At 44.7% G+C, this 23899-nt stretch overlaps 1 protein-coding gene across 2 annotated transcripts in view; it reads left to right on the top strand.

Annotated features, from left to right (window-relative positions):
• ACACA (acetyl-CoA carboxylase alpha) overlaps positions 1–23899 on the top strand; it is a 186163-nt gene that overhangs the window by 133110 nt on the left and 29154 nt on the right. For both annotated transcript variants that reach the window (XM_084650728.1, XM_084650727.1), the window contains 4 exons: positions 3814–3910; positions 6615–6711; positions 7503–7638; positions 22002–22179. In XM_084650728.1, the coding sequence (XP_084506854.1) occupies positions 3814–3910; positions 6615–6711; positions 7503–7638; positions 22002–22179 (508 nt within the window). The remainder of the gene's footprint in view (positions 1–3813; positions 3911–6614; positions 6712–7502; positions 7639–22001; positions 22180–23899) is intronic.

Genomic DNA, 23899 nt, shown 5'->3' with positions numbered 1-23899 from the left:
AAGAATTCTTCCACTGACCTAGCTACCAGCTCTTGTGGAGGTGGATTCTGTCTCTGTCCTCAGAGTGTCTACACTGAAGCACTTCTGCAGTGTAGCTGTGTCGCTGTAGCATTTAAAGTGTAGACAAGCCTTAAGTCTCACTGACTTACAATGAGATCTAGGTTCCTAAATGCCTGAGTCACTTCTAAAATGGGACTTGGGTGTCGAAGTCCTGTAGGTGTTTTTGAAAATTTTACCCTCAGTCTGCTTCTACAAAATCATATCAATTAAGACAAAGGGCGCTTCTGAAGGTGGATTTGATTTTGTAGTTGTTCTGCTTGAGTTTTGAAGTTCCCTAATGATAGTGCACAATTCTTCACTTGTCTCCCAAAGTAGAATTTTTTATTTTAAATTCTGCACTAAATACATCTGAGAGCAGTTAGGGTTTGAAAGGAAATCAGAAGGTAGATTTCCAGATGACATTTTCTCGCAGACATTGCCCTGATGTCCTGGTTGATTTTATTTCCTTGAAGATTAACAGGAAAGTGCCTTTTGAGATGAAAGACCCAACCTCAATCTCAAATGCATCATGAGGCCTCCTGGAAAGCCTGCTACCACACCCTGAATATATCGCAATACACATTATGCATTTGAGATTTGAAAATGACCCTGACACTATCCAGGTTTGCTCCTGGACTGGAAATATTTTCCTCTGCTTCAGTAACTAACCAAGAAGCCATGTGAATGTTACATTTGGCTTCAGCACTCTGATTCCCTGCTCCAATCCGTTCTCTCTCCTTTCAAATAGTATCATGTACTTTTCAGAGATTATGAAATAAACAGTTTGAGATAAAAAACCAAAATTTACACATGATAGTATGTAAGTTCTGAGTACTTAAGAGAGCATGTCTACAATTCAGAGTTGCTTTTTATAGTTAGGGAATTGTCCCTTTTTTGGAATTTAAAACCTCCCAAATAAAAGCCTTTATCATAAAGACAGGTTTCAGAGTAGCAGCCGTGTTAGTCTGTATTCGCGAAAAGAAAAGGAGTACTTGTGGCACCTTAGAGACTAACCAATCTATTTGAGCATAAGCTTTCGTGAGCTACAGCTCACTTCATCGGATGGATAAAATGAAGTGAGCTGTAGCTCACGAAAGCTTATGCTCAAATAAATTGGTTAGTCTCTAAGGTGCCACAAGTACTCCTTTCCTTTTTATCATAAAGGAATCCATCTCTAACTAACTAGCTTGGCAGACCTCGCACAATAATTGGATTGGAACCATTGCAAAAGATTGAACCCCCTGCCGCTCCCTTTTGGAGGCATGCAAGAGATGTGCGGACAAGCTACCAACTAGGTGACCATTATCCCCGCTGTTATTAATGAGGTTTGAGGGATAAAATGAGATTTGTGATAAACTAAGTTTTCCGGTTTTGGATAATATTTTTTCATCGTCTCTCCAGTAATTCATCCAGCTGTCTGAGTGCAGCTAACACCAGCTTCCAAATCGAGTGACTTCAGATTTTAATTTAGTAGAAGCGTTAAGGAAAGCAGATGATTCTCCGTGATAAGTTAAAGCAGATATCTCCTAGGTGAAAAGTTAAAGCCATTTATTAGAGGAGATAGTGCTGTGATATTCTTCAAACTGACACCGGACACGAGGCCAGAATCTAAACGATCAGCTTTGGGCTCATGATAAAGAGATAATTTTGAAATGGATGGTCACATTTTACAGTGGGGCCACAGAGGCAAGGAATGTAGAACACAGTAATTACAAGTTTGGTCTTGATAAAACACTCTCCATCCTGTTTAAGTCAGCAGAGGTTAGCTCGCTTGGATCTCCACTTTTAATTGGTTTTAGACTTGGGTTTGCGGAGGCAGAGGTGCTTGTTCAAATTAAAGCATTGCTCAGAAGCTGTGTGCCCAGGGGTAAAGCTGGGAGGCTGTGTTTTTGCGCAAGCTTTGTTGCGGGCTCAGTGAAAAGCAGCTACCTGCAGAGTAATTTGTATTGCCTGGGTGAGTAGAGTATCCCGAGTGCCATGATTTGGTGCTTGTGGCTTCTACAGTCTGGAGGACTGTGGAAAACAGACCTCTCAGCATTTCCTGTCTTTTGTTGATGTTGGCTCAGACAGTGGCCAGTACCAGAGAAAAATCAAATCCCTCCATAGCTCCCTTTCCTACTCATTAGAGATGGGGCCCGAACTGAAATCCTGGATTTAACAACCCTGGACTTCACTGGGTCATTTCAGAATCCTGAGCTGAATGTTACGGTTGGCCCTGATCCAGTGTCGGAGCATACTTAGTTTTAGAAATCTGTGTTCGGAAAGTAGATCTCAGTACAAACTTTGCATCTAGGGTCCATTCTCTAATAATGATGCATTGCTGCCACCTGCAGGCAGTCCTCTTGCACCCTGAAACATGACATTTGATTACCCTTATTTTTGCACAGACGAGTACAAGCATTAATGTCATAAAATGATGCAACCTCTCTCTTTATTGTTCCTGGCAGTGTTTGGCTTGATGAATATCCATAGAAATGTAGAAGAGGTAGGAAGGAAAGGTAGTCTTTTGGTGAAGGCACAGGACTTGGAATCAGGAGAGCTGGGCTACTTAATCTTCAGTGCCTCAGTCTTCCCATCTGTAGAATGGAGGTAATGGTGTTGCACTCTGCCACACAGGTGTGTAATAGTGAGGCTTTATCCCCTAAGAGTAAGGGAGGTGCAGCTATTACATTGGTGAAAACCAAAGAACTGTCTGTAAATTAAATACATAAAAATACACTTTAATCTCCTATGACTCCAGCGGTTTTTAAAGGTCCTGCTCTCTGCTACACTATTATCAACTGCTTTGAATGCATATACAATACCAGTCAACAAGAATGCTGCATCACACAGGGATCTGGTCAGTCTGTTGCAATCACTGATATAGGAGGACATGAAGTCAGATAATGGATTGCTCTTACAAAGCACTGGATAATTTTATAACCAGTTGTGTATGGGTAGCACAGTCAAGGTAATCATGCTTCAGGGCACAAGCTTGATTTTCTTCAGGGGTCAGGAAGGATTTTTTTTTCTCTTGAGCATTGCACAATCATCTAGGAGCACTGTTAGAAAAGGGTTTGTGTCTTCGAAGCATCAGGAATTGGCCATCACCATTTGCAGGGAAATGGACTTGGATGGAAAGTCTGATCTAGTATGCTAACTATTATGGTTCTCTGTAGCATCTGGAATGAACATGCACGTTGTGTAGTATATCTTTAGTAGAGCAAGGATTCACTTTATGGGCTATACATGTGGGCTATACATAGTGATTCAGTCCTATTATTTTTCCAACGTATGCTGCACACAAATGCAATGTCTAGTGTTCAAATATCATTAGCTCATTTATTCTTAAATGTGTGTCTGTCTACAGCATTTTTGGCAGAATCGAGAGAAAATTGTAAGCTAGGTTTTGAAAATAGAAATAGGTATTTTGAAAAACAGCATCTTTAATGACTTGGCAGCCTTTTGACAAATGTATGCAGTGTCTTGAAAAAAACAGAGTTATTTATTTAAAAGCATGCAAAGTCCCTCTGCTATCCAGACCCCATCGTTTAACAATAAATGATGCCTTTGCTGATAAATGACTCTCTTTATGCAGACTAGCAAATGAAATAGGACATGATGGCTGAAGGCAGACAAATGCTCAGCAGTCTAATGTTCCCTTATATTGTCATCTGTTTGTTTTTTTTAAAAAAAATAGACAAAAAAACGCAGCTGAGCCCCCAAGTTGTTAAATTGGAGTCTTGCTACTATTTTAACTGCTGTTTATGTTCTCCCCCGCTTTCTTTTTTGTAGCTCAAAAAGGCCAGTGGTTAAGTGGTTTCTTTGACAGTGGATCATTCCTAGAGATCATGCAGCCCTGGGCACAAACAGTTGTGGTTGGCAGAGCTAGGTAAGTACCCACAGGCTTTTTAGACCTTTGTAGAAATCTAGCTTTTACTGATGCTTTGTTTCTGCTGACACATTCTGACAAAACTGGTGAGTGGATGTATGTGGATAACAAATTTAACATCTCAGCAGTACATGTCTCTGCTATGTGAATTGAACATGTAGTGATGATTCCTTCGGTCTGTCCCAGGGTGCTTGATAACTTTTGCCTTCTATAATGCTGGGCGGAAAGAGTATACCTCGGTGGGACACAGGTGATTCCTTGGGACAAACCTTTCAACTGTACATGGTAATACAGAGGGGTCCCATTGTTGTGGCTCTGACATAATTTAGAGTAGTTGGTGGACTGTATTGCTTCACGATCACATTTGACTTGCAAAATAAAAGTCCAGCTAAAACTGAAGTAAACTGGAAGAAACTGCAGATTGCTGGGATACTTACTTTTTTTTTTTCCGCAAGTGAGAAATTGAAGTTTCTATTAAATTTTATTACCCCCTCTGAAAAGAGAGTAACTCAGCAGTGATCCCAGCATAGAATAACCTGCAGCTTTTTCCAAACTAGCACCTGCCAAGACTGATCTTAGTCTAGTTCTACATTGCAGAGACAAGCGGCCTTGGGGACTTGCATCTGGTGCTCACCTTCCTTTCTGAGACCATCACTTTTCCTTATCTTTGTGGCAAGTGGCACCTGCTCAAGATTCTGAAACATACCGTGTTTGCTTGAGATTTAGATCCCGGTCTTGAAAACAATTCCAGCCTTTGTAGCTCTTTCAGTATAGTAGGTCCCTGCACTTTCATGCTGCCAAGAAGGAAAAACCATCAGATGGCAAATCTTGCAGAACAGCTCTTCCATTTAGGCTCAGAAGTCAAGTCTTTCGTTATTGTTGTTGTCTTTAAAATAATCAGTGGCATTGTGTGTTTTCTTTGTCTGTTTACTTTCTGAATAAAGCTGTTCCAAAAGGATGGAATATTATCCAGTGATAAGAGCAGTGGAATAGGAACCAGTACTCATAAATTCCCTTCCCAGCTCTGAGCGAGAATATTTTCTAGTAGTTAGATCAGAGAAACAAGATCCAGGATTCCTGCTGGCTCAACCACTGATCTGCTGTTGACCTTGAGGAAATCCTGTAACCTTTCCATGCCTCAGTTTTTCCGTCAGGCAACTGTGTATAAAACCTATCTCTCAGGTTTAATCTGATGTTTGTAAGGTTCTTTGATGATCCTGCTTTGCAGGTGCAAAGTATTATAGTCATCTAACGGCTGTAAGTTTAGACAACATCCCAGACAAAATCAATTATTTTGCAAAGCCAGACAGTCTTAGGCTTGACTTTTAGTTTCTTTTCATCGGACACACTTTGAGCTGCTTTGGACTCAGTCTCCTATACATGTATATAAAATACAAATGGAGCTGACTTCTTCCAAAAGCAGTGGCATTTTGAAAAAATAAATATGAATGTATTCTTCTGGGATTGTTACCGTAAGTGCTGCCAAAACTCATCTTTTGTATGTATGTTTGGAATATGTGTGCTGTTGGCTGTAAATTGTCTTTTATTATTCCAGGGCAACTTGTCCAGGGACACACTATAAAACAAGATGTAGCATCTTCATGTGCTAGCCTGATGAAATTTATATGAAGTATAATGGAAAACAGAAGTTGTTTTGAGCTGTTTTCAAGTTCAATAAATAACTGTAATACTTGGATAAAGATGTTCTTTATTAGGTCACATGGGCCCTAATATAGATGTTATAAGTTACCGATTTAAGACGGCTTCTGCAATTACGAGTTTCCAGCCGGACTCTTAATCATTGTGAATAGGAATATTTTCAAACCCCCTAGTGCACATCGGCCTTGTCACTTTTGGTGCCTGGGGTGCTTGTCATCCAACTTTGGATGGCTGAGTAGAGAGGGGTCGTCTCTGCTGGGACTCCCTTTCGTGCAGCATCAGGAAGCCATTGCAAGCAGCTGTTGCCACAAGCGGCTGCCTTTTGTTTTAGGAAGTTATTAGACTGAATGGAGAGTGAGGCTGAATTTCCTTGACACACATGTTATCCTGCCTCCTTGTTCTCATATACCAGACCCCTTTTTCCCCAGTAATGACCCAGCAGCTGTGAGGGTTAATAGATAAAACACTAACCTTCCGAATGCCCATCACCATTCCTCACTTTTGGGGGATCCCTGTAAAGTGTGCGGGGCAATTGGGGTGGCTGGGTCATGCAGTCTTCCGTAAAGCATGTGGCATATGGGGTTTTTGATCAACTGGTAGTGGGTGGAAGGATCATTGTGATTGTAAATGGGGGGCTCAGAAGGCTTGGGTCTTCAAGGTTATATTTCCTGATGAAGACATTTTCATGAAAATACGTGTGGTGCCATGCTAGGAGAGATGCTAGCAGAGATGCACCCTGTCCAGCTGCGTTTAACTGTCCCATACCTAGTGCCAAATGCTAGGTTTCAGTTTGTTCTGCTCTGGTTTGTTGTTGGAGTATTAGTTTTATAAATAGGTCTTATTCTGAGAGCTGTAAATCCAGCTCTGAAATGATCCAGCCACATGCCTGAACTCTTCAGAAATACCAGAGTGCCTCTTCCTCCATTGATTTGCATTGTTTGTCTCTTGTTTTTATTTTCAAGTGTTTTGATGCTGGATTAGAAAAAAATGACTAGTTGTACAATGATAAAATATGTGGGTTTTGATTTGTCTCATCTGTGTTCAGACTGGGAGGAATACCTGTAGGAGTAGTTGCTGTAGAAACCCGAACAGTGGAGCTAAGTATCCCTGCTGATCCTGCAAACCTGGACTCTGAGGCCAAGGTAGGTTTTGCTGTTGAACATATGTTGGGGTTTGGTTAAAGTCATTCTCTGCAGATGCCTCTTTGAAAAGTTTCTTTGTGTTTATTGGAAGGTTGTCCCGCAAGACAGGAAACTGATCAGCCTTTGGCCGTATGCTAATATGTTGTTCTCAGAGCTGGTGAATGGACTGTCTTGCTGGCTGGCTTTGTTTGAACAGAGAGAAAGCCTTGGATATACCGAATATATGGGCAGGAGATGGCTTATCTCTGTGGAGGCTAGCCCTGCTCTCTTTTGAAAGCGGGGAAGGATCTTATGGCTAAAGCACAAGTCTTAGAATCAGGAAACCTGGGAAGCCAAAATCATCATCCTCTCCTGCTGCTCGGGCCACCTCGCCCCCGTTTCTGAAATTCTTGCTCTTTCTTATGTTCATATCCCTGGTCTCTGCCTTCCTAGCTCTTGCCCTGCCTAGGTCTCCACTCCTGCTTCCTCCTCTCCTTAGTGTTCTTTTTGTCTCCTTATTCCCCTTATTGCACTGAAGTCAATGGAGCTCTCTATGGGTGCGGAGATCTGCTCTCATGAAGTCAGTTGCGGGATCGGCATCTTATTTTGTAAACTCTTCGAGTCAGTGCCCTTTCATTCCTTTGCGCATCATTCTCCCAGTGCACCCAGGGCCCTGTAATATTTATAACAGGTTGTTATGCTTGTCAGCATTGGTTTCAGATTGGAGCTCTTGCTGTATCTATTTGTTTTCTTCTGATAGTAACTCTCACGTTGTACCATTTTCACGTTGTACCATTTTCCTCCCCCAACAGATAATCCAACAGGCTGGTCAGGTGTGGTTCCCGGACTCTGCCTTTAAGACTGCTCAGGCTATCAAAGACTTTAACCGGGAGGGACTTCCGCTGATGGTCTTTGCCAACTGGAGAGGCTTTTCTGGCGGAATGAAAGGTGATTATCAAACCATTGATATATTTTCATGTGATGGGGATGACGGTCAGTTTGGTTCCTGATATCAAGAGAAGCAAACTGTTCTTATGGGGGCACAGAACTAAAGGTTGTGTGGTGTGCTTTGACTGTGTCAATGACTTCCCTTCAGGATTACAGGTGTTTTTTCCCTCTTCTAGTTGACCTTTGTTATAGTGGAGAGTAGCTATATCTCTTAGTAGTCCTGTGTAACCAGTGCACACCTGCCTTCTCCTAACATAGCACACACAGACTTGTGTAGTAGGACATGTCTATTTCATCCTCTGTGGCTGCAGCCTGGGTCCATTCTCTTTCATGATGTGGACAAGAGATGACTGCAGGAATCTTGAAGGCATATATGACATACCATACAGAATTGCTATGAAGGGGAGTAACTGTAGGCTTTCTAACCTTTGATACTTGGACCAATTGATACTGTGAATACATCTGAGTTTAGAGGGGCTGCTTACATCAAGGTTGTCCCCTGCCCCTGTTTTGATGCTGTTCTAATTTGTAGTAAGAAAAGGAGTACTTGTGGCACCTTAGAGACTAACCAATTTATTTGAGCATGAGCTTTCGTGAGCTACTTAAGTGAGCTGTAGCTCACGAAAGTTCATGCTCAAATAAATTGGTTAGTCTCTAAGGTGCCACAAGTACTCCTTTTCTTTTTGCGAATACAGACTAACACGGCTGTTACTCTGAAACCTAATTTGTAGTGCGTTTCAATTCATTACCAGATGGAAGTCTTGGAAATGCACCAGGTTTCAGCCAGGCTATAGAACACAATTATGGTTCTACTCCCCAAAATGGAACCATGTGTAATGGAGTCAGGTGACCGTCCGGTCCATTGACATGGTTGGAGTTTTTGTTAGTTAAATATGAAACCATAGCAAAGCCAACACCAGGGCATAATTATCTCAAATACGTGAAACTCCATGGATTTGCCTGGAAAAATCTCAAGGTATCTGACACTCAAACCCGTTGGTTCTAAAATAATTGAGAAATTTAGCCCCTTTTACTAACCTTCAAGAGAGCTGCCGTCACTTTTGCTGTGTGCTCACCAGAACTCTACAGTTTCCAAGCATCGTCTTTGCTGGAAGCTGGCCCTTTAAATCTGGAAGATAAAATCATCTGTAGCCCATTTTAGAACTACCTTGTTCAGGCTTTGCACCTCCATCTCCTTTGTCTGGCACTGAGAACTTGGAAGTGTCATAATTGATTGTCATTGTCCAGGGTAAGAGATGCCTAGACTTTGAGCAAGTCATACGTAGGTAAAGAAATACTTGTTTATAATATATGGCTTTCAGGCTAGCCGTGTCTCCAATAATAGGGTTTTTTACATTTACCTCCCTGTGCACATTACTGAAGATTTACCCTTTGAGATTTCTGACATCTGGGTTACTAGGCTGGAATATTTGTGTAATAGTTAAAACAACAAATCCGGTTACTACAGGGGGGGTACACGCCCAGTAGTGATGCTCTACACAGCCAGGCCAATAATCCAGTTGTGCTTGCTCTTCAGCCTGGGAGAGGAAAAGAATGTCTTACCTGGCAGTATCTCCTTTGACTGACAACAGAGTGAGATTCTTAGGGCTTCATTTGTTCCTATCTAGTCATTTGTAGGCAGCTGGAGGGTAACAGCAATAACCCAGGGTGTGCAGTGTGCAACTTGGAATGGAAGTTCAAGTGCTCGTTCGTGTCCATTTCAATTAGGTGTGTGCACGCGCCACATGGATGGCAGCCGGAAATTTTTTCCCATAGCAGCTTCCGTTGGGTCGACCCGGGCACCCCCTGGAGTTGCACCTTTATGGTGCTCAGTATAGGGCCCTGTTGACCCGCCGCCCCCTCAGTTCCTTCTTACTGCCAGTGATGGTTAGTTGGAACATCCCAGAGCCCTTGCTTTAGCAAGCCCTTTTTCTCTTATCTATAGTTAATAGTTATTGTTATAGTTAAAGTTTGTTGGGGGTTCCCTCCCCCCTTCTGATCCCCGGAGCCGTGGTTGGCTGCAGTCCCGGGGTTCAAAAAGTGTGAGGTCTGTGCTAAGCACATGCCAAAAAGTGACCCCCACACTGCATGTTTAGGGTGCCTAGGTGAGGGTCACCAAAAGGACCGTTGCAGAATATGTCGCGAGTTCTGCCCCAGAACTTTGAAACAGAGGGAACAGCGGCTCAAAGTTCTGCTCCATGGAGGCAGCTCTTTGCCCCCATTCAGACCCGGGACATAGGGATTCCGCACCCAGCAGCTCCTCCTTGGTGTGGAGCGTCACGGCGCCATCATCTAGGGAACCAGTGCCAAGAAAGGACTCTTCCCGAGACTCTCAGCACAGTCATGGCTCCTCCCGCATCCGCTCGGCAGCTGGGCACCGGTCTCTATCTCTGGTGCCTCAGAAGAAAAAGAAGCTGGAGAGGGATCATCCTCCCCTGGCTAAATCTAAGGAGCTGGTGACTGAGAGACCCCTGTTGGGCCACCGCTCCACATCACCTGTGAGGTCCGTGTCAACTCCTGCCCCGGAAGCGTGGTTGAATCCGGCCCCACCCTGCTTGCTGGACCTCAGGAGTCAGCAGCTGCAGCTCCCATTGACCCTGGAGGCGTTTAATGTGTCTCAGGACTTGTTGTGCCTCACGGCGACATTTTCACCTCCAAGGAAGGACACGCTGCTGGAGTTGACAGCACCAGACCGCCCCGCAGTATAGTGAAGAGGGAAACAGGCTATGCTGTCCCGGCGCTCATCTTCTCCACAGCACCCTCTGACACCAGTTGTTTGGGAACAAGAGCCCAGTCGGTCCCCTCGCTCTCAGCGCCCTGCAGTGCAGCTCCTCCATGGTCTTCCTCCTCTGAGACCTCAAAGTCAGAATCTGACTCCTATCGCCCTAGCACAGCCAGGAGCAGGAGGTCCAGGGCACAGCAGGAGAGATGAGGTTACCTGGCACCGTGGCCCCCGCAGTGGCAGAACCCAGTGCAGTGGCCCTTCTGCATGCCCTGGGCCTTCCATCAGAGCCAGTGACGGAGCCAAGGGCCGTGCTCGGCAGCAACATCGGCAGCCTCGGCTACTTTCGTTCCGCCTTCCACCCCTCCGGGACCTGCAGCCCAGGAGATCTCTCCGGCACTGCCAGCAGCTATTGAGGCACCGTCAACGCTGTCAGCTGCAGCACCGTCCCCAGCACCACCAGCACTGACATCACCGGCGACGACAATGGCCCTGACCTCGGCCCCGATGTTAACGCCGGTGCCTACGTCGGCAGCAATGCCTGAGGTGCCACCAGCAGCGACGGGCACGGCACTGTCTGGGTCAGCTCCAGCCCAGGAGTCGCGGGACCCCGTGGGCGCGGAGGGGAGGGAACAGCCACCGTTTGTGGGGGCTTCTTCCTTCTCCTCACCAGATGAAGCACTAGCAGGCACCACTATAGCCTCAGCTTTGGAGGACGACAGGGCGTTGCAGCAGTTGCTGCAGCGAGCTGCCCAGGGCCTGCGCATTCAGGCGGAGGAGGTAATCGAAGACGTGGAGCCCATGGTGGACCTCCTAGCACTCCCTGGACCCGCATGCATTGCCCTCCCTCTCATCAAAACTGTATCTGCCACAACCAAAACGTTATGGCAGACTGCAGCCTCATTGCCCACCACAGCTAAGCACAATGGAAAGCGCTACTTTGTGCCATTGAAGGGTTATGAGCATCTGTACTGTCGCCCGCCACCTGATTCCCTGGTCATGGACGCTGCTAACCAGCGCGAGCAGTAGGGTTATTGGGGACCTTCTCCTTAGAACAGGGAAGCGAAAAGACTCGACCTTTTCGGTAGAAAGGTCTATTCTACGGGCGGGTTGCAGCTCTGCATTTCAAATCAGCAGGCCACTGTTAGCAGGTACTGGTATAATACGTGTGGAGCAATGGCAAAATTTGCAAAGCTGCTGTCACAAGACTCCTGTGCCGAGTCCTCGGCTTTGGTCGAGGAGGGCAAGCTCATCTCATGAGCTTCCCTGCAGGTGGTGCTAGATGGAGCTGATGCAGCCTCCAGGGTGATGTCTACAGGCATCACCATGAGAAGGGGCTCTTGGCTCCAAGTTTCAGGTCTGCCATACGAGGTCCAGCAGAGCATTCAGGACCTTCCCTTTGAGGGTGTGACTCTGTTTTCAGGAAAGACGGATAAAAGGCTTCATAGCCTAAAAGACTCAAGAGCCACCCTCAAATCGCTGGACCTCCATACTCCCGCCACGCAGCGGAAACATTTCAGACCTCAACCTCCTCCACAGTTCTACCAACAATAGAACCGACAGGATGGTTCCCAGAGGAGGAATAGGAGTAGCAGGAAAAGGATGCTCCTGTTCTCAGGCCAGGGCTCTGGCCAATCCAAACCACCTCCCACCCCAAACTGACCTTTGGTGCAGTCGAGGACAGCACACCAGAACAAGAACTGGATCTACTCCACCTTACCTTCTCGTCCTAACTATCCCCTTTCTACAGTGCATGGTCCTGTATCACTTTGAACCACTCGGTGCTCCACCAGGTAGAGAGGGGTTATGCCATCCAATTCTGTGCCCTCCCACTCTTCCACCCCACTTCCCTGTCCCTCTTCAGGGACCCCACTCACGAGCGACTCCTTATACAGGAGGTGCACTCGCTCCTTTCGCTAGGGGAGCAGAAGGGCACAAGGGTTTCCATTCCTGGTATTGCCTAATACTGAAAGCCAAATGCAGGCTCAGGTCCATCCTAGACCTGCGAGAACGCAACAAGTTCATGAAGAAGCTCAAGTTCTCTTTGGCCTCCATCATCCCCTCATTGCATCCAGGAGACTGGTATGCCGCCCTCGACTTGAAGGATGTGTACTTTCACATAGCGATAACTCTGCCCCACAGAAAATACCTCAGGTCTGTGGTGAGCAACAGCCACTATCAGTTCACAGTCCTCCGTTCGGCCTGTCAGCGGCACCATGAGTGTTCACCATGCGCATGGCGGTTGTGGCCGCGTTCCTGTGCAGGTGGCAGGTACAGGTGTACCTCGACAACTGGCTCATCAAGGGCGGCTCCAGAGCTCCAGTGCAGACACAGGTCGACTTCATAAGAGTGAAGTTCAACAATCTGGGCCTTCTTCTGAACGAGGGGAAATGGACGTTGTTTCCAGTTCAGTGGATAGAATTTATAGGGGCGGTGTTGGATTCGACCTAGGCCAGGGTGTACCTCCCAGAGGTGAGGTTCCAAGACCTCAGCAACATCATTCAAGGTCTCAGGCAGTTCCCCACTACTACAGCAAGGAACTGCCTGAAGCTTCTAGGACACATGGCAGCCTGCACCTATGTGGTGCAGCATGCTAGATTCAGACTTCGGCCTCTTCAGTTGTGGCTTGTGTCAGTGTACTGCCCGGCCAGGGACAGCATGGACAGGATAGTGACCTGCCCTGCCAGGTTCTTGACTCCCTCCTGTGGTGGCTCGACACACAGGTAGTATATTCAGGGGTCTCCTTCTCCAGCCCTCAGCTGTCTCTCTCCCTAGTGACGGATGCATCAGCTCTGGGCTGGGGAGCACATCTGGGGGACCTCAGGACTCAAGGCCTCTGGTCTTGGACAAAGCTCGCTCTCCACATCAATTTCAGAGAGCTGAGAACGGTGCGCCTGGCATGCTAGACTTTCCGTACCCACTTATCAGGGAAATGTGTATTGGTGATGACAGACAACACTATGGCGATGTTCTATATCAACAAACGGGGGTACACGCTCCTCTCCACTGTGCCAGGAAGCCCTCATGTTGTGGTACTTCTGCATAGAGCATTCAATACGCCTGCAAGCATCGTACCTCCCAAAGGTACAGAATGAGTTGGCGGACTATCTCAGCAGGTCGTTCCATAGCCACGAGTGGTCCTTATTCCTTGATGTCGTGAACTCCATCTTCTGTCGGCGGGGGTTTCTCCAGATAGACCTGTTCGCCACATGGTGCAACAGGAAGTGTTAGCAGTTTTGCTCCTTCGTGAGTCACAGTCTGGGTTCCGTCATGGACACGTTCCTTCTCCCATGGGGAGACCATCTCCTTTACGTGTTCCTGCCCATTCCGCTTGTTCACAAGGTTCTCCTCAAGATATGGAGGGAACACGCTTTGGTGATATTATAGCTCCAGCCTGGCCCCACCAGCACTGGTACACATCATTTCTGAAAATGTCACTGGAACACCAGTCACCTCGCCGCTCTTCCCGGATTTACTGACCCAGGATCATGGTAGTCTCCAGCATCTGAACCTTGAGTCACCACACCTCATGGCATGGAAGCTTTGTGGCTGAATCCAGTGGAGCTTTCCTGTTCCGACCCTGTCGGATAAGTCCTCCTTAGCAGTAGAAAGCCCTCCACCAGGGTTATCTACCTAGCCAAGTGGAAGAGATTCTCAATCTGGTCAATGCAACAGTTTGTCACCCACTCTCGCCTCTATACTATGTATATTGGACTATCTTCTCCACCTTAAGCAGCAGGGGCTGTCCATGTCATCAATAAGGGTTCACTTGGCCACTATCTTGGCCTTCCAGCCAGGTGCTGAAAACCGGTCAGTTTTTGCCAACCCTATGGTTAGCCGTTTCCTCAAGGGTCTCGATAGGCTATACCCACACGTCCGACAGCTGATCCCACCCTGGGATCTCAATCTGGTCCTTTCCAAATTGACAGGGCTGCCCTTTGAACCCCTGGCAACATACTCCCTGCTCTCTCTCTCTCACAAGGTGGCGTTTCAGGTGGCGAAAACCTTAGTCAGGAGTGTGTCTGCGCTCAAGGCCCTAACATCAGAGCCTCCCTACACCATGTTCTGTAAGGACTAGGTTCAGCTCAGGCCCCACCTGGCTTTCCTCCCAAAGGTGGTTTCCCAATTCCACTTCAACCAGGACATTTTCCTCCCAGCATTCTATCCTAAACCTCATTCAAGTGGCAGGGAGCAGAGGCTGCACTCATTGGATATTCGCAGAGCACAAGCCGCCTACGTTGAGAGAACGAAGCTGTTCCAGGAGTCTATTCAACTCTACCAGTCTCCTCCCAACAAATTTCGTCGCGGATCACGTCCTGCATCCGGGGAGTGCTACAACTTGGCGGGGGTGCCTGCTCCTCTGCAGACGGCACACTCCACCAGAGCGCAGGCTTCCTCGGTGGTATTCCTGGTGCAGGTTCCCACCCAGGAAACATGCAGAGCGGCAATGTGGTCCTCCATACACACTTTCACTGAGCAGTATGCAATCACCCAGCAGGCCAGAGACGATGCGGCCTTCAGTAGAGCAGTACTCCAATCAGTAGTCAACTCTGGCCCCGCCTCCAGAATTTAGGCTTGGGAGTCATCTAATTGGAATGGACGTGAACAACACATCTCAAAGAACAACAGTTATGAGAAGCTGCATGACCGTTTTTTCTGTTGAGAGTAAACAACACTGCATTGTTTGTAGGCATACTCTCCTAAACAGTTACAGGGATTGCCCAGATCAGCAGCACTGAAAACGAGTAATTGGATTTTAACAGCAGCTTAGTTGCTAACAAAATTTACAGTTTCTAACCTGGACTAATTAAACCCTAATCTTGGGAAACTCCTACTGCTTGGAAAGATCCCTCACCCTTTGGTATGGGGCTGGTTTAGCCAACAGTGTTACATTTTTAAAAAAAAATATATCGGCATATGCTGCCATGCGGGTAATTTTGTCATGACAATAATGCAATATGAAATTATCAATATCAAGGGTTGTCTCCAAATTGACTCTGCAGGTAATGGTGGCAGAACAATATAAAGCTGCTCCGTTAATATTCCATCCGTTCAAATTTTGGACCAGATATTACTATTTTAAATTTTGTGACGTGCCAGGGAGGTGCTATAAAATTTAAATAAGTAAAAGATGACAGCACTTTACATGTACGTGGCAGTTTACAAACACCTCGAAGAGTGTCACTTACAGAGTAAAAATCAAACAGTGCCACTTACAGAGTAAAAATCCCTCGTCTAGAAAGACTGGCATTATGAAGACGTGTTTTATTGGGCCTGCTAGTCTCTTTAGCGTGACAGGAAAAGAACACAGTTTAGTTGGCAGAATACTCTGAGAATGAGGATATCTTCCAGAGAGGAAACCTAGTCACTGCTCACCACACAAGATGATGGGCCTCAGTAGATCAGAGTTCTAGTCCCATCTCTGCCACTTTGCTATGCAACCTTGACATCTGTGTACCTCAGTTTCTCCACTATTGCTATGAGTTTGAATTCATTAATGCTTGTAAAGTGCTGACATCCTCTCATAGAAGAAGCTGTAGAATGTAGTCTGACAAAGTTGTTGCTGTTGTCAGCTTCCCATGCTCTTTGACGACTTTCCCTTTGTAGTCCCTTGAAAACTGAATTTTGCTTTGGGATCAGAACTACAGGGCAGGGCTGTGGAGCCATATAGCGAAGGTGCCAATATTTTTATTTGCATATCACTTGTTATTACTACAAATAAGCTTGGAGGAGGTGAGACCAGCACAGGAGGGGAGGGTGAAGAATAGAGCCATTTTGATTTACATACAGGTCAGGATGTTTTCTCCATATTATCTCATGTAAAAGGACCTGGGTAGAAAGTCTCAGTCTCTCTCTTGTCAGTTTCAACATCCCTTGGGGAGTTGTTTGCAGTTTTGGTTTCAATACTAGCTGGGGATTATGCAGGGAGGGAAAATAAACAATTATGCCACCCCTCAGTGCACACAAACACACTGCCAGGAGCCGACTGCACTGTGGGTAAAATGACTCCAAAATTGTGTGTAATGAGTAGGAAAAGATTAGAGACAGCTCTTGCTATGCTGAAAATTGACATTAGTTGGGGCGGGGGGGAACCTCTTTACTAGTCAGCCTAGGAGGTCTAATTCAAGCAGTAAAATAAATAAATAAAATAAATAAAGGCATATCACAGTGGTATTGGTGGTTTCCCCAATGAGCTCTATCTGGCCGGAAGGCTATTCAGCATAATGCAAAATTAAATTATAAAAACTGGCTTGAATATTTAGATGGAGGAGCCATTTGGAAGCAGTTTATTTAGAGGAACCGGCAATGACCCACAACAGTGAGACATCAAGCGTGAAATTTACTAGAAATTAGCACCAGGGTCTCAAACTCAGCATGAATAGTTTGATAGGATGCAAATCCCAGTGATATTAAACTGAATCACTGCTGGTGCTACAGGGTCACTCTCGGTTGGTTTTTCATGTTACACTTATTATTTTTTCCTGGGACCAGTCATAAATAACCGCTTAAAAAAAAATCTTATTGAAAACTTCAACCAGAATGAAAAGGCCATTTTAAATCTCTGATTACCTGGATGTTGAAATACAGCACTCCCTATATTTAATGGGTTTATGAGGTACATTGTGTGTATGCAGCCAGTGTATGCTTGGTGTTTACTTTAAGGTCCTATCTGGTAATCCAGTCAAGTTGATGAGATCTGTTCCAGCTTCGAGGGAGTAGGGCATACTGCCAGTCATTATAGAAATGAAAAAAGTTGGCTGCAGCCTTTCTAGCATGCTTGATGCATCTGGCTGCCAATATTTACCCACACAGTGTAATGATAACCGTTTCTGGCAGGTTTTATATCTGGATACAGTAGATGCAGAGACACACTGCCGGTAAACACACAGATATTGAATGTGAAGGTGCATGTTACATGGACAGAATATCATGCTGCATAACAAACAGCACTGCTCTTCTGAAAGGTCTGTAAGCATTTCCAGTCGACACTGCTTTTCAAGTGGCTTGTGATTCGCAGGTTTGAATTAATATTGGAGTGAAATCTGGCCAGGAAGTCCCATTCATTTTAATTTTTTCCTAGTTATGTATTTATGTTCAAATGTACAAAAAGGCAATTTAAAAAGACAAACGGAGGAATTCCAGGTTTAATGGTCTTTGCTCATATACTCAGCATAAATATCTGTATTTTTGAACACAGTTGTGGAACCATTTAGTTCTTAAGGGTGGCTAGTCTCTTGCTCTTTGCCATGATAACTTTTTAAACCATATTCAGTATGTTAGTTACAGTAATAACTGGTTTTAAAGTCTCTAGCCTGCCAAGGTACTAGGACTGCCCAAACAATGAAAACAGAGAACTCTGGGCACCATTAAAATATGGCACCATTTGTCATCTGCAGAAGTTAAATTTGGTGCAGTATTTCACATTCTAATAATACAGAATACTGCAAATACCACAGTAAAGGTATTTATCACAGTGTGGTAAATGTTTTCTACTTTCATACTCAAATGCAATATTAATATAATACAGGGAGGATGTGTTTTCTAGGGGCTAGACCAGGGGACTAGAATCACTACTCCTGGATTCTCTTTGCTGCATTTTGAATGACCTTCAGCAATTCTGTTATCATTTCACTTTCACCATCAGTAAAATAGGTAATATAACAATACCTATTTCACAGGGATGTTGTTTTGCTTAGCTAAGTATGTTTGCAAAGGGCTTTAGGATGAAAGGTGCTATAGAAGTGCAAAGCTTTTTTTATTGTTAAATATATAAAAAAAGTCTGGCAACCGTTTTCTGTCACCTTGTAAATTATGCCTTAGTTTCCCCTGCTGTGAATTGGCTCTATAGAATAGAAACTTCCATTGATTTCAGTTGACTTCTACAAGGCATTACAGTGATTATATTATAGCACAGGAGGACCAGATCATGCACTCCTCACTTGAGCATAGCTTTTGTAAAGGGAAGTCATGCCTCGCCAATCGGTTAAAATTCTTTGAGGGAGTCAACAAGCATGTGGATAAGGGTGATCTAGTCAATATAGTGTATCTGGATTTTCAGAAAGCCTTTGAAAAGGTCCCTCACCGAAGACTCTTAAGGAAACTAAGTAGCCATGGGATCAGAGGAAAGGTCCTTGCATGATAAATAATTGGATGAAAGAGAGTAAACAAAGGGTAGGAAAAAAATGGTCAGGTTTTACAATGGAGAAATGTGAACAGCGGCATCCCCCACGGAGCTGTACTGGGACCAGTGCTGTTCACCATAGTCATAAATGATCTGGAAAAAGGGGGTGAACAGTGCCAAAGTTTGCTGACGATACAAAATTTATTCAAAATAGTTAAGTCCAAAGCAGACTGTGCGCCATTACAGAGGGATGTCCCAAAACTGGGTGACTGGGTAATAAGAATGGCAGATGAAATTCAACGTTGATAAGTGCGAGGTAGTGCACATTGGAAAAAATAATCCCTACTCTACATATACAGTGATGGGTTCTAAATTATTTATACACGATTTGTTGGGGAAGAGTCAACACAGCTTTTTTTAAAGGGGAGCATTGATGTGAAGTTCCAGCAAACAGAATGACATGTGTCAGTTTCTTCCATTCCTTACCATACAGAGTCTTGACAAACATTTGAAATATTCCAATGTAGTGTGAGAACCACAGTGGCTCTGTTCCTATCTGATCAGGTACAAAGAAGCCATGAAGCTGACATTAGTGGAATTTTTAAGTGTTCTTTAGATCATTGTTAGGGCACTTTAAAAAAACAAAACAGGTAGCATTTGGGGCCAAATCATGCATCCTTCAAGGACCCCAAATTCCCAGTACTTCAGTGGAACTTTGGCTGCACAAAGGCATCAAGCCCATTGAATCAGAGGGAGTTTTGTATGCTTAGTGTTGGATCCATTGACTTCAATGGGAATTTTGCATACCCAAGGAATGCATCAGGTTCTCAGTGGGAGTTCTGGGTGTGCAGGAGATGCAGGCCAAAGGGTCCTCAAGTAAGTAATATCAAGATTGTAAGATGTAAGCAATATCAAGTTAAGGCTGCTAGGCAGTTCCAGGGGAAGTGAGTGCTCTTGCATTTCATATGCTTAATGCATGGGCCCAAAAAGAGAGAAACAGAGAAGGAACCTTCGTTCTGAAGGTCATGTCTCAGGGTGGTTTAAAGGCCTGCTCCTGCTCCCGCTCCCATTCAGAGCAGCAAAACTCCCACTGACCTCAGTGAGGCAAGTTCAGTCAAGACCTAGATGAGACCTTTCACATAGTCCCTCCTCAGTGTACGTACAGCGCTGTCTTCCCCTCTGTCTCTCCATTCCTCTTCCACCTCCCCAATCCAAACAAGTGGCGCTTGTCTCCCCCCTCCCCCCCCACTCCCTCCACTTACTCCAAGTAAAATATATACTTTTGGCAGGGGTGAAAAATGATTTGCTAATTACACAATCATTTTATTATGTAGCCCTAGTAAAGAATTAATTCAATCAAAATAATTTGAATCAAGCAATTATTTTCTTAACACTAGAATTAGCTGAAAGTACTTCAAGTGGTTTATTACTAGCACTACATAATAAAGTAATTGTGTAATTAGTAATAAATTTGTCACTCCTTTTGAGGTCTCTCTTTTCTTTTCTCCGGACAAATGAAGAGTTTGGAGTATTGTTTGGCTTTGTTCCCCATCCGCTGTATTTAAGCATTTATATATATATTCACATGTGTATCTGCAGGAAATAGATCATTCTTCTCTTCAGCAGTGTTTGGACTTTCTTAAAGGATTTTAAACTCTTTGTCTAGAGTGTTCAGAGAATGAACTCTATGAAGAGGCATGCTTTAGTACATATGTGGGTGTATATGAGAGGACCCGAGAGGCTAGTCTGATACTTGTGAGGCCTGGGTTCACTTCCTTGCTCTCCCACAAGCTTCCTGGGTGACCTTAGGCAAATCACTCAGTGTTTCTCTCTCTCCGTTCCCCTTTGTAAAATGGTGCTTCTCTACCTCACAAGGTTCTTGAGAGGATAAATACATCAAAAGGTGATGAGGTGATTCAGATGCTGCGGTAATGGGGCTTATATAAGTACCTAAGATGGATGGACATATATAGCCTTTTATATGACTCTTACAAAAGGCCAGTATGATTTTGGCACGTAAAGGCATCGTGTCATGGAGCAGAGAGGTAAACGCCCTTGCTTTATTGCCCTAGTGCAACCACATCTGGAATACTGGTTATTTTGGGGTATCCTGACACTGCAGAGTTATTGATCAATTGGAGGGAGTTCAGAGAAGAGCAACAAAAATGATCAAAGGGCTTGTAGGGACTGTATTAGGAGGAAAATATTTGAAATAGATGAGTATTCATAGGTTGCCTAAGCAGTGACTGAGGAGTCTACAAATATTTAAAGGATTCATGCACCAAGAAGGGGCAGAGATTATGTAGTATGATGCAGGGAGTACTCCTTTGACAAAGAGAAGGACTGGATGATCCTAGTACGTATTTTCCATCTCTAACATTCAGCAATTCTATATATAATGGAGTATTTAACAATGTATGCACTTGAGGCTGCTTAATTGGTTCCATTATAAACTCCTATCACGTCAGAAAGAAAAGGAGTACTTGTGGCACCTTAGAGACTAACCAATTTATCTGAGCATAAGCTTTCGTGAGCTACAGCTCACTTCATCGGATGCGGACAGTATGCATCCGATGAAGTGAGCTGTAGCTCACGAAAGCTTATGCTCAGATAAATTGGTTAGTCTCTAAGGTGCCACAAGTACTCCTTTTCTTTTTGCGAATACAGAGTAACACGGCTGTTACTCTGAATCCTATCATGTCGTATTTGTTACTTTCTTTTAAATCACCTTTGGGGCTGACAGTTTCCATGCATTGACTCTACCTGATGGTGCAATTGTTATTATGTTTCAGCAAAATCCCTTCAGCTGTTCTTGATTTAAAGAAAGGAGGAAAATACTTTTCACACCCAAGAAAAAAGAATGAACTGCACTCTTTATGATGACATGCGAAGTATTTATAACCCTTTGTGCTGCCACGCACACATTTGTTCAGTAGATTTAATGTGAATAAAAGTATATGGAAAACTTTTCAAACTTGGGGACCTAAAGTTAGGCACCCAAGTTTGTATTAGGCATCTATCTGGCCTGAATTTCAGAATTGCTGAGCACCCAGAAATACCCATTAACTTCAGTAGGATACCCTGAGGGTGGATCCTTTTGTAGGGCTCCTTATGAGACTTGAGTATGTCAAGCAGGAGGCCCAGAATAAGGGTCTGTGAATTTATTTGGATGTAATAGGAATTAAGCAAATCTCAAGCTCCAGACTGGAGCTGCTGGACCTGGAGGCAGAAGTGCTCTTATAACATGAGACTGTCTATCCTCCTGGTTTCCCAAGCTTAACCTGGGACAGGGAAGAGGTTTGGATGTCTCCAAAAAATTGTCTTTTTGCAAATACTCCAGTCCAATTTTACAAACCTAAGGGCTTCCCTTAAAGTCCAGGTAACACTTAGGAGTGCTTGTGGGGTGGTGCTGAGGGGAGCTGCTGAGAAATTCAGCAGTAGAAATGCTGAGTGTTTTTTGTTTAATTTGCCTAAGACTGAGGAGGATAAAGAACTTAAACTACTGTGTCCTTTTCCCAGACATGTATGACCAGGTGCTGAAGTTTGGTGCCTACATTGTGGATGGCCTAAGAGAATATAGACAGCCAGTGCTTGTGTACATCCCACCCCAAGCCGAGCTGAGAGGAGGATCCTGGGTCGTGATTGATCCCACCATTAATCCCCGACACATGGAGATGTACGCAGACCGGGACAGCAGGTAAAGCAACTCACTTAGCTTGACTCCTTTCTGTATGTTGTACTGCTCCAAGACAAGAACACCAGACTAAGTAAGCCATTGTTTTATTGTAGTAAGGCAGGTCTTGTGTGCTTGTCTTATGTACATAAAGGAGGGGGGTTGGTTTGCTTTCTGGCTGTACCAAAGAAGGGACTGTTGTCCAGTGGTTAGCGCAAGAGACTAGAAATAAGGACTCTTGGGTTCTGTTCTTGACTCAGCCATTGACTCCCTCACCTTGGTCAAGTCCCTTACCTTCTCTTTTCCTGCCTCATGGGGGTTGCATGGGACTTCATTAGTTAATGTTTGGAAAGCATTTTGAGACCTTGGCATAAAGGCTTCAACTTATCAACTGATTTTTACACCCACAACTTTTTCGCTTTGAAATAACTGGGTACAATTTGGCAAGCACAGATAAGTACTGCTGCGTTTTGAAATACTTAGATCTCTGAACAGGCAATGGTGTAGCTATCCCTCACGTCTATAAAATGCAACATGCGTACGTATGCCCATGGTGTGTGTGATTCCTCGGTGAAAAATTGCAAACAATTAGAAGTGAATTGTTAAAAACAAGCCCTCCAGCCACTGAAGAAGAAAAAAAAAAGAAGATACAGGCTGATTTGGAGGGGTGTAACAATCCTGCCTCCCAATGACTAATAGAAACAGGATAAACTATGAGGGCAAAATGCCATGCTCTTGTCAGAGGAGTTTGACTTGGAGCAGTCAAGGGAAGGAGGACAGAGGTGAGGTTATGCTACAGAAAAGCAATTCAAACACTTGAGAGAACCTGACCATGTTAGATTTCTGTTTGTAATCTATTTGATCCGGTCAGCCATGTGATCTGAAAATAGCCAGGCAGATGGGAAAATAGACTAACATCTGAAGGTGAAAACAACATCATTATTCTGATGTGACTCACCCCGTTACACAATTCCACAGATGTAACTCTCTGGGTTCCACTCACAAAAGTGGGGGCAGCTGCAATTCACCTTGCAACTTTCCTCCTCCTTTTTAGGATGCATGCAGCCAGTCCGGTTACCCATTGTATTAGAGATAGTTGAGCATTGCTCTTTCTGCTCATTCACAGGTTAAGTCATTCCCCCTCACACCAAATAACCAGCTTACCCCCAGGTGCGTCATGTACTGGAGTAGGGAATGTGGCACAATTTTAATTCAGTCCCAAAAGTTAATCAGCTTTGGCTGACTTGGGATGTGTTCCTTGGAAGAAGCACCTTCCTTTTTGTTTAGAGCAGTTGGCATAATTGAGATGGCTAATTTAGGACACCTTTAAGGGGCTCTGTTGAACACTCCCGTGTACTCCCTTCCCCATCAGTGGTGACGCATTGACCTCCATGAAGAATTGCCAGGTGGCTTATTTCTCCTGTTATATACAAACAGGTGGAATGGTCATACGGGAAACCACTGTCTCTTGGCCACAGGCTTCTCCTCTGTATCTAGAGTTAGGAGAATTACATTTTCTGTACTTTGCATCTCAGAACTTAGAAGGGGGTTATCTATCTATCTTTTCCCTCTTTAAAATGTAGGATTCTCAGGACAATGAGAGCTCTTGTTAGTGCAGGCAAGGGTTGTGCAAACACCCCTTCAGCGTGTTTGTTATGAAAAGGCAAGGCAGAGACCTCCTAGTAAATGGTACATTGGCCCCAGTTGGGATCCCTCGGAGACCTCCAGGTAGATGGTGTGTTGG

The sequence above is a fragment of the Lepidochelys olivacea genome (genome assembly GCF_965140295.1).
Source record: "Lepidochelys olivacea isolate rLepOli2 genome assembly, chromosome: 17".
Classification (NCBI taxonomy): Eukaryota; Metazoa; Chordata; order Testudines; family Cheloniidae; genus Lepidochelys; species Lepidochelys olivacea.
This window is presented reverse-complemented; position numbering and strand designations above follow the sequence as displayed.